The following is an 11,171-nucleotide window of genomic DNA, read 5'->3' as shown; positions in this document are numbered from 1 at the left end:
AAAAAAAAATAGAAGTTTCTTTTAAATCTAGATTTGAAAACATAATTTTTTAAATTAGAAGTTTCCTTAAATCTAGATTTAAAAACATAATTTTTTAAATTAAAAGTTTCTTTTAAATCTAAATTTAAAAATATAATTTTTTTTTGCATTTAATAAATAACAATAATAGGAAGTTGCTTTTTAATTCAGATTTTAGTCTTTAACTTATTTTTAACTTATCCACCATCTAGTCATTAAAATGAAACAAATAAGAAAGTTGGGTGGGTGCTTGTAGTGTTACGCCTCTCGACATAAAAAAGAGGTAAATTACATTTAATATTTCAATTGGAATACTTAAAAGGAACCTAGTTCTACATCAAACCAATCTAGAGCATTTGCATGATTAAAATTTGTTATATGGATCTTATCTCTAAGTTAAATTTAGGTGTTTCTCGAAGAGAACGCGTCCCTGTCATTAGCAACTCTCCATAGGCATTTTTTAATACTACCATTTTTAAATGGAAAAAACGAGTAAAATAAGTAGAAGGGAATTGTGCAAATAATCAACATTAAAACATGTAAAATTTATTGGATCATTTTTCTAATTATAGGACATTTCTACAATTCAAATCTAACCTCGACTTGTAGACTCAACCCTAGAAAAAGTACAAAGTTGTGTCACACTTTTATAAAGGAAATGACCAACAATGATCCAACTTTTTAACTTGAAACAATAAAATTGACATATATGCATTGGATTTTAAAATGATGTAAAATAATAAAATGCATATTTTAGTGTATTTTATGTTTGAATTTTTTTTGAAAAAATAAGAAGATTATTATAATATATATTATTTTAATGAAATTGACACTATAGTTTAGTTGCTAAGTAAAATGTTGAAAATGAAGTAAAATGGTTTGTGATGCAGGAGCATCCAAGAATGTAAGAACAATCTTGTATCATCACAAATATTTTAATTTAATTTTATATAAATATCTAGTTGGTAATGTTTTAGGTGAATGAATTGATGTAATAAGACCTAATATTTAATTAAAATATATGGCCAAGGCCTAAGGTTTCAAATTTATTGGAAAATGAACACATGTTGGTACTTGGTGGCATCTACAAGTCATATGCTCAGAATATTCAATTCGACGTCCAATATAAGAGTCGAAGAAAACTTGCTTTCCATGATCCTTCATGTTGAAAGTTTCCAGTTTGTCTGGTTGAGATGGAGGTGGCAGTTCAAGTGAAGCAATTAATGCAATTTTCTAAGTTTATGGGCAGCCTCCTTATCTTGGTGTGGGATTTTGGAGGTATTGCTGATTTTTAAATTAGATTTCAGATTTGTATGTAAGTCAACAAAGCTAAAGTATTGTAATTTGAGATTTGCATTGTAATTTATTTTTAGGAAATCAATAGAAAGTTTACATATTTCTTGTCAATGCTCTTTGTTGTTTTGCTAATTTGAATGTGTGTGGGTTGAATTCTTCATATAATAAATTTTATCATTTTTATTTCAATTTTTTAAAATGTATTTATAACTTAGGTTTAAATGCACGGAAATTGTTTTTTTTTTTTTAATAAATATATTTTCTAAATAATATTAAAATGCGTGTATTGAAAATAAACTATTTCCATTTGATGTCACTTTTGACTTAACAATTTAAATCTAACATAAAAAAAAAAAATTATGCCATCTTTGCATGAATTTTTTTATCTAATGTATCATATTTTTTCAAAAAAAATTATTTACATTTAAGTGATTTTACTTTACATGATAACAAACCTTATATTCTGGCACTGATAATATACTTTTAGTAAAAATTTAAAAAATTTAATCAATAATTAAACTTTATAAACAATATATTTTTGAAAATTACACTTATAGATCTACAAAAAGATATTTTTATGTTTTAAAAAAAATTATCATTTACAGGAGGAGTTCTTGAAACACCATGTTTTTGAATAATTTCATTTTTTTGGTAAATTGGCCTCAATGTGGTTCTACATATGCATTTAATAAGAAATTTTAGTTAAAAAAGTTGTAGATATATCTAACTTAGCTTAAATGAATCTAGCTAGCTTATATGTTGGACCAGAATTGGTTTTTAGTTAGAAAAACTAAGCTACATACTAGAATATTCTAGTTTTTCTTGTTGTTGAAAGGTTAAAAAATTAGATTCCCATAAAATTGTTTAGCTAATTAATATGGGAGTATGAACCTTATGCTAAAACCTCTAAATGGTTGAGAGTGTTAGAGTTGATCCCTCAACCCTAGAGCTCCTAAGGATCACCTACAATCAAACACCTCTCATAGAAAGAGAGAAAAGAAAAGTTATGGAGATGAAGAGTTGAGATCCGAAACATGAATCATCATTAATGTGAAAAAAATATAATATATGTGTGAATAATACAACAAGAATCCTTAAAAGAAAAAAAAAATCAAAAAAGCAACACTAAGTGAGGATAAAAGGAGATCATGACATGTGTCCTCATCATATGATTTGAGACACACAAAAGCACATGATCTAAGTAAGCTTAATTACTAGAGTTAAAATGGACCCAAGATAAAATACCTTTTTACTCTAACAAAGAGGCAAGGATTGGGGAGTATCTCTTTTGCCAAAGTCACCCAAGACATGTGATAATATGATGAAACTATAAGGATCCGGTCAACTACTGAGAGGGGGGGGCGGAGGGGGGTGGGGGGGTAAATTAGTAGATAGAAAATAAACTAAACTTTCAACTTAGAATCCAATCACTAAACTAATTGGTTTATTCATTGTATCAAAAACTACAACTACACTGTCAAACTTCACCGGTTGACCAAAACATCAATGATACAATGCAACAGATCTGAAACTCAAATACCATTTAACCAAAACATTAAACCACTCCACTAATATCAGTAATAGCTCATTTCATATCATTTACAGTCACCTAAACATATCTAAGTGGATTTACCAGTTATTCATATCAACCATATCAAAAACACATCCACAAAATCATTCACCACTTGACACAATGATTTTTCACGTGGAAACCCAAATGAGAAAACCTACGGTAGGGATGAATACCCACAAGTATTTTGAACTCTTCTGAAGTTCGCCCTGTTAGGAGCCAAGCCTTGTTATCATCTTATACAATAATGTCTAGTTAAGAACAGATCCAGTTAAGGACCACCCGGTTAAGGGATTGACTACAATACCCTGTTAAAGGCAATACCCTGTTGGAGGTAACCGCGGTGGAGGATTTCAAATTCAAGCTAATAGATCACCTTGTTAGAGGATTTCAACAAGAAGCCTATTAAAGCTTACCCAGTTAAGGGATTTAACTGTTGTAATGGTTAGAGAACAACAGGTTCTTTGTTGATCTGGAAATAACACTTCCTTGCTTAATCAGATCCTTTTTTGCTCCTATCTACCTTCACAACATTCTGCAGACACACCTTCTAGTTCGGCAACAATCACTATCACACTTAACCAAATTTGCCAACACAATTACAAACAACTCATCGACCTTAAAAACAAATACAATAGGTCGGTAACACAATACAAATCCTAAAAATCTCATAGAGATTACAAACATATTGGTTCAATCATAACCGTTGGATTACATAGCAATCAACTACACATTGTTCTAGACAACTTCAACCGCTCCTGGATCACCACACATTGGATCTTGTAGCTCATCACACATTTTTCACTTCATGCTATGCATTTGATCATTTCCAAGATAAATAGTTATCTTCACATGCCAAATCCACTTTGAAACTCATCACGTGCATCATGCTTATGTGGCATCTTCATCTCCGATCATCATTCAATCATAGATCATCATAACCGATTCTCCAAGCTCCATCAGTTAGGATTCTGCTTATCAACTGGTTAGGGTTACCGGTTGATCTCTCTGCTTCAATAATAATACCAATACTGGTTACCTCCACTGCTTTACTACCGGTTGCTTTATGACATCATTACTAGTTGCAATACATCTTCATTACCGATTACTATTGACATCAATGACAACACTATACTTCATCAATGCAATCTTCATGCAATGCAAACAACATGATCCCAACCTCATCCCTTATAGTATTTAGGCCTAGCACTCAAAAAGACTAAGTGTAACAACCTCAAAATGTAACCTTAAAATTTTCTAAGCATTAATGAAAATAAACATCTCAATGCTAATATAATGTTATATGAAAACATAGATAGTAAATTCAATTGACTTACAATTACCAAATTATAATGGTATGCAAGACATGCAAGTGATATCTAATAAGAATCCACATTGTATATGTAAATCCCTGTTCAGTAGTACAATATGAAAATATATCAATAAATACATTGTGATAACGTGAAAGTGTCATAAGTACAAACTAGTACTTAACAATGATGATAATATCGCATCAAAACCAAAATATACAAGCAGTCAAAACTATAATCCTCATCCATAATAAGAATTCGATAGATCATGAATCCAACCATACATATACATGTGGTTGAAAAATAATATACACCATAATAGTATATAAATAACTCCAAGCTCAATCTCCATGTTAATCCTCCAAGATCCCATACTCTTGTTGTTGATAGAAAAGGATTTGAACTCGTAGACACTAAAAATTAACCACCATGCTTTCCCATCTCTTCTTTGTTAATTAATTAAATAATTTTATTATCTAATTAAGCTAATTTCATTTTTTTAGGTTCAAATTTAAATTCAAAATTTTTCCCCCATCACTACTTTAATTAATTAATTTTTAACTATTTAATTATTATATTAATCACTTATTTCTTTCAATATTAATTAAATAATATTTATCATTTAATTAATTGATCTTCATCCTTGCTCATCAATTAAAGTCAATCATTTACCACTTATTCTTATAGTTGACTATAATTAAATAATTATTATAATTATTCAATTATCTAACTTTCTCTTTTATAATTAAATAAATTATATTTACCACTTATTCTTATAGTTGACTATAATTAAATAATTATTATAATTATTCAATTATCTAACTTTCTCTTTTATAATTAAATAAATTATTTTCATTTATTTAATTATTCATATCATTTATTTATTATTCATATTCTAAAGTTCTTCCAAAAATAAATAAAACTAATATTTTATCCTCATGCACATGGATTAAATAGTTTTTAAATATTTAATCCCCTTCTCCACTTATCCACTTCTTCCATTTTTAACCTCCATTTCCTCTCATTCATTTTTGACCATTGATCTTTATCTGGAATTAATTCAAACTCCACATAAAATCAACTTTCCGACTCTATTATTGTTTTTAACCACAATCTTGAAACTTTTATGCAATCATAACATCACCTATTCTTATGCAAATTTGAGAGCAACATTACTACCATCCAACAAGCAAAGCTTCAAAGCTTCAAAAGACAATGGAGATAGACAGAATGGGTGTGTGAAGGTATACTTTGTTGTTACCCACCATGAGGATGTCCCTTCCTCGTGTTCCCATGCCAATTTTAAGATTTCCCTTAAAAATAAGTAGAAAAATAAAATATTAAAAAAATAAGAGGGAAACAAATTTGTAGAGTCACATGGCATTTTTGGCAATATGCAGTTGCTGCTAATTTCCAGCCCCCCTTAAACAAATTTGTGGAGCCACGTGGCATTTTTAGCAATATGCATGACTGCTTATTTCTAGCCACCCTATTTTCCACTTAAATAGCAAAAGATTCTAAATTATCCTTTTCCAACAATTTTAAATTTGCATGGGAACACTCCAACTGCTTAAAATTAAGGAGAAAATGGAGTTAAGCAAAAGCATGGGAACATGAGGTTATCCACCAACAATTTTAAATTTGCATGGAAACACTCCAACTCTTTAAAATTAAGCAGAAAATGGAGTTAAACAGCCGCATGAGAATATGAGATTGGTCAAGATGAAGAAGAACCATTCAAAATCCAAAAAATATAATATAATAAAATCATTAATGATTAATTTTCTCACTTTATTTCTTTATTAACCAACACCATACACATTGAACCGTAGATCCAAAACATTCATGTGATAAAAAAACAATACACGAGAGAGAATTTTCATATAGGCCAATTTGGGTGGTGGTTTTGGTCCTGATCTGCGGCGTAATGAGCTATCCCTGAAAGTTGTCTCCCACAAATGTTTTAGAAATAATGGGGATCGTATTTCCACGCAGTTTTAACAGAAGATTGTTAGTGCCACGATATGCAGAATCTTTGACTTTCAACATTTCAAGTGCTCTTCTTTGTCATCAACCCTTTTTAAGCCAATCTCTCCCTCCCAAATTTAGCAGTAAATAACTCATGATTATCATGTGTATGATAACAACGCATCTTGACTGTTGAGTTTACTTTTGTTGCCTCTTTTCGGTGATAATGATTGTCCAACTGTACTGCATACTCCCTCTGTAATGCTACAGATTGTCTGATCCCTTTATTCCATGGAGTTATATATACTGACTTTATCACATGCCTTTCTCTGTCCTCCACTATATAGTAAAAGGTGCCTACGTGGGCATTGAATATGATCCATATATTCCTTCACCGAATAGTGTATGACAGTTCTAGTTGCGGTACATCTTCTGATTTGTAGAAAGTATGTTCCTTTTCAAAGCTCACTTTTTCTCATTCTTTTGGGTTGTTTTTTAACACACACACACAGTATTTGCTGCTACTACCTAGGTATATCCATTTCTGATTATAAGTAATACTCATGCACAAAGTTTTTGCTGTTGTTTCTACCATATAAGTTATGAATTGTGCCATCCATGCTAAAATATGGCTTCTGCTCCTTGTTTTTAGAGAGAGCAATTCTAGTTTTTTTCATTTCTGGTTTCGAGATGTGTGATACTTTTCATCATTAACGTTTCTTATCAAACTACATGATTCATTATAAAGATGAAAGAAATAGTTAGAACAATTCTGTTAGAATGTTTTCTAAGCCTTGTGATTGTATATTTGTGATGATGGTAGATATTGATTGAGCTGTGCCAGATTGAGGTTCAGTAGCTATGGCGGCGAAGGTGGTTTTGTTTTTTATTGAGATTGTGGCATTGCTGGCTTGTGGGTATGGAGAAGATTATGTATCAGTATTAGGGGACCCTGGTATGAAGAACAAAAGAGTGAGGGTGGCTCTTGAAGGATGGAACCAGTGCAATGAAGTGGGTGCAGAAGCTCCTGGCATGGGCAGCCCCAGATATGCAGATTGCTCTGATTTTGAGTGCCCTTCTGTAGCAGGTTTGCATTTTTTTTACACATTCTTACAAGAAGTTATGAAATCATGTAAAAATCTCTTGTCAGTGATAAATTGGTTTCAGTTTCATGGATTTGGAAGAGTTATGTTTGGAAGACTGATTTCATTTGCTAGAAGCCTCATTCTATCATACTGGTCTTGAAAGAGATTGGGTGGTTTGTTCATAACGAGATAATGCAGGCTGTAAACAAATTACCAGATAGCTCATGGATTAGATTCTTTAGTTTATGTCAGACCCTGCATGCCGGATTAGTTAAAGCTATCTTCTTCAACTATTTTTAAACTATGAGACTTTTTCTCAAGTTGATTAGGAAAATGACATGTTGATAAATGTGAAATGAATAAAAAGGGAGGGAAAAAAATGGAATAAGGAAATAAAATAGTGTAAAATAACTATTAATGTGATAAGTAATCATTAAGAATAATAATTAAAAAATAAAGATCAAAAATATTTTAGTCAATTTGGGGAATAAACTTTTTTGTTTACAAACTGAAAGGTCAGCAATTCCTGAATTATCGGTGGAGGAAAAGTAACCTACTCCCAATATTAAAAAATAAGTTGTTCACAACTACTCAATCTTGGAGTAAGACCTGGCTGCTTTTTATATTGAGCAAAGTTGTTAGGAAGCATAAAAAATAGAATAATATTAGCCCACCATGGCATGACAGACTGGTTAGGGAACAACAACAAAATTCTCGAATAAAAATCAATAAAAGACTACCATGAACTGAATATTCAGTTTTCAATGAGTTCACTCGCATCAAGTTTAAAAGATATTCTTTGCATGGAACTATGCATGGTTTGGATATAACAGAATGTATTCCTGTTTATCTTGTTCTGTCATCAATAGCTTGTATAACAGCAGGTTCTCACCCATTTTGTTATGCATATAATCCTAACAACAATGCATTTTATTTTATATAATGGGTTGTTCTTAGAATTATTTGGTCATTCATATACAATCTTTTGATTTTTTTTTTGGCTCTCTTCATAGTGACAATGGATTGTGGGGTGTGATCTGAAATGTTGATAAAAAAATATTGAGCACAATTGAATCCAGAAACAACATTCTCTTTATATACATTCTATTATATGAAAGTATTTATATTTATTTTCATAATGTTTCTATGAATCGTCATTTTTCACTTATTAAACTATCCTCACTTTTTTCACTGTTTTTATTTGGTCACTATAGATGCTAATAAGGGAAGATGGAGCGGATGTAATGTGAATCATAGAGTCAAAGCATCAGACAATATATTGAGTGCAGGCGATCCATTTCCCAATTCAGCCATCCAAGCTTCCGAAAATCCAGATCAGTATGCAGTAGAGAAGGAACTATATCTGGGATCCTTATGCCAAGTTGATAGTGGATCAAATCCATGGCAGTTTTGGATGATCATGTTGAAAAATGGAAACTTTGATGTCAATTCAACACTGTGCCCAAACAATGGTAAACCAGAGAACCCTATTAGAACAAATAGAACTTTCCCCTGTTTCGGTAAGGGCTGCATGAATCAACCCATTGTGCACCATACTTGGTCAGAAATCAAATCAGGAAACGGTCTAACAGGCAGCTTTTATGGAACATATGACTTGGATGCTAATCTTACGGAAGGAATAGACAATATCTCTTATTACTCTGTAGTATGGGAAAAGAACCCTGCAACTGGAAGCTGGGTATTTTCTCATAAACTGAAGACTTCTAAGAAATACCCATGGTTAATGTTGTATCTGCGTGCCGATACTACTCGTGGGTACTCTGGAGGGTACCATTATGAAACTCGTGGAATGATGAAGCAGGTAAGTTAAACATTGGTGTATCCTAAAGGCCGGATAGCGATTTCCATTTCCATTCCTCTCATTTTCCCTTATTTTCACATTAAAAAGGTTCTTGTATACAATTTCTTGATGCCTGAATCCTTGTAATCTCTGCAGCTTCCAGAGTCACCAAATTTCAAGGTTCGCTTAACACTTGATGTACAAAAAGGAGGAGGTCCAAGCAGCCAGTTTTATCTGGTTGACATTGGGAGCTGCTGGAAAAATGATGGAAGACCATGTGATGGAGATGTTGAAACAGATGTCACTAGATATACTGAAATGATCATCAATCCAAGTACTACAAATGTCTGCTCCCCACAAGTACTTTCTCTATGCCCTCCTTACCACATCACTGCTTCAGGAACCAAGATCTACAGAAATGATACTGAGCACTTCCCATATACTGCATATCACTTACACTGCTCCCCAGGAAATGCAAAATATCTGGAGGAACCCTTCAACCTCTGTGATCCCTACAGCAATCCTCAGGCACAGGAAATAATGCAGCTTTTACCCCACCCAGAATGGGCAGTGCATGGTTATCCTTCCAAGAAAGGAGAAGGATGGATTGGAGATAGTAGAACATGGGAGCTTGATGTGGGGGGCCTCTCTGATAGATTGTACTTCTATCAAGTAAGACATTTCTTTCTACTAGAATTAAAACAGAACTTAATCTTTACTGCTATGTTTTTGGATTATACTGTGTGTGATTTTGTTTGCAATATCATCAGAATGAAGGTGAGAGTGAGAGAGCTATAGAAAAACTTAAACTTGATCTCCGCGTTGCTTTTAAATCTAATGGTGGATGTGGGATTGCAGGCTCCAGGGACAAAACCAAAACAAAACTTAATCTTTGATTTTGGTAATGCTTTTAAATCTAATGTTGGATGTGGGGTTGCAGGATCCAGGAACAAAACCAGCTAGGAGATTGTGGACATCTGTTGATGTTGGAACAGAAATATATATAAGTAACACAGATGAAATTGCAGAGTGGACTCTCAGTGACTTTGACGTTCTTGTACCAGTTGAAGACACTGCCTAAGCCACCGCCCATTTTTGTTTCAGGAAAGGCCACCCAGTAGCAATTCTAGGAAATGGGGTAATTCAATTTTTTTAATTGGATTACTACACTCATATTAGGGGGTTTCCTTAAAGCTTGTCACTGCCCTTGAAAAGGGTAGCTTGGCAATTCCTTTTTCCTTAAAAGGTCCTCACTCAATTTGGTTTGTAGGGTTATACCTAATAAGTATCATTTTTCCTGTCCTATTGAATTTTGAATCGGCATTTTTTCAGTTCTTAACATTTTGTTACACAAGAATCAGTTCTTTTATATGTTCAAATTTAAAGAAGCAAATTAAAATAATGTACATATACCTAAATAAACAGCTGAACAAAATAGAACGATATTTTCCCCTGATTCCATGACTGTACAAATGGTTCACTCGGGACTCCTCAACAGACATCTCGTTCGCTGACTCAACACTAAAAGCACTCGTTTGCTAAGGTTGCCATAAATTAGGCTTCATCCATGTCTTCAGGGTATATATACTCTTTTATCTTTTATTTTATGTCATTTTGAGTGCACGTAATTAATCCATGGTGTCAAAATCTAATTCATTCTTTACATCAAGCATCAGTTTATTTCTTTTGAAACAACAAATGTTTTTGTGATCATTACATCATAATATTGAATTTAAAGTGTCATATATAATTAGCATAATGTAAACAAAGATAAAATAAAATAGATCTTTCATCCAAATTCGTATGGGGCATGATCCCAACCCCATCTCTTATGTTGTCAAAGTCTTGCACTTGACAAGACTTGATCCTTGGTGGGTTCATTAAGAACCATTCAACATCAACAACACATTAAAGGTCCATTGGTTGCACTAAAATTTAAAATAATGTTAATCAACACAAATTATCAACTATTGGATGTTGAGTGTCATGATTTATTTATTAATGATGTCTTACCCATCATCAAGAAAAAATAATTTTTAATATTTCATTCATTTTTTGAATCATGTGTGTGAAAACAATTTCATTCACTCTAGTGCATCTAACACTCTTCATTGCCATAAGTT

General features: G+C 32.3%; 1 protein-coding gene across 3 annotated transcripts; it reads left to right on the top strand.

Annotated features, from left to right (window-relative positions):
* The first annotated feature begins 6,518 nt into the window (after nt 1–6,518).
* LOC131073524 (uncharacterized) lies at nt 6,519–10,387 on the top strand. Of its 3 annotated transcripts, none has more exons than XM_058009968.2 (5): nt 6,519–6,608; nt 6,986–7,249; nt 8,462–9,069; nt 9,205–9,720; nt 9,989–10,387. In XM_058009968.2, the coding sequence occupies exons 2-5, from the start codon at nt 7,024–7,026 to the stop codon at nt 10,127–10,129; spliced, it is 1,491 nt and encodes a 496-aa protein (XP_057865951.1). In that variant the 5' UTR covers nt 6,519–6,608; nt 6,986–7,023; the 3' UTR covers nt 10,130–10,387. The 3 variants fall into 3 exon arrangements, with proteins under 3 accessions (XP_057865951.1, XP_057865952.1, XP_057865953.2); XM_058009969.2 differs by lacking the exon at nt 6,519–6,608 and adding an exon at nt 6,611–6,694; XM_058009970.2 differs by lacking the exons at nt 6,519–6,608; nt 6,986–7,249 and adding an exon at nt 7,884–8,131.
* Nucleotides 10,388–11,171: the final 784 nt, after the last annotated feature.

Source organism: Cryptomeria japonica, chromosome 1, assembly GCF_030272615.1.
Source record: "Cryptomeria japonica chromosome 1, Sugi_1.0, whole genome shotgun sequence".
Classification (NCBI taxonomy): domain Eukaryota; kingdom Viridiplantae; phylum Streptophyta; class Pinopsida; order Cupressales; family Cupressaceae; genus Cryptomeria; species Cryptomeria japonica.
This window is presented reverse-complemented; position numbering and strand designations above follow the sequence as displayed.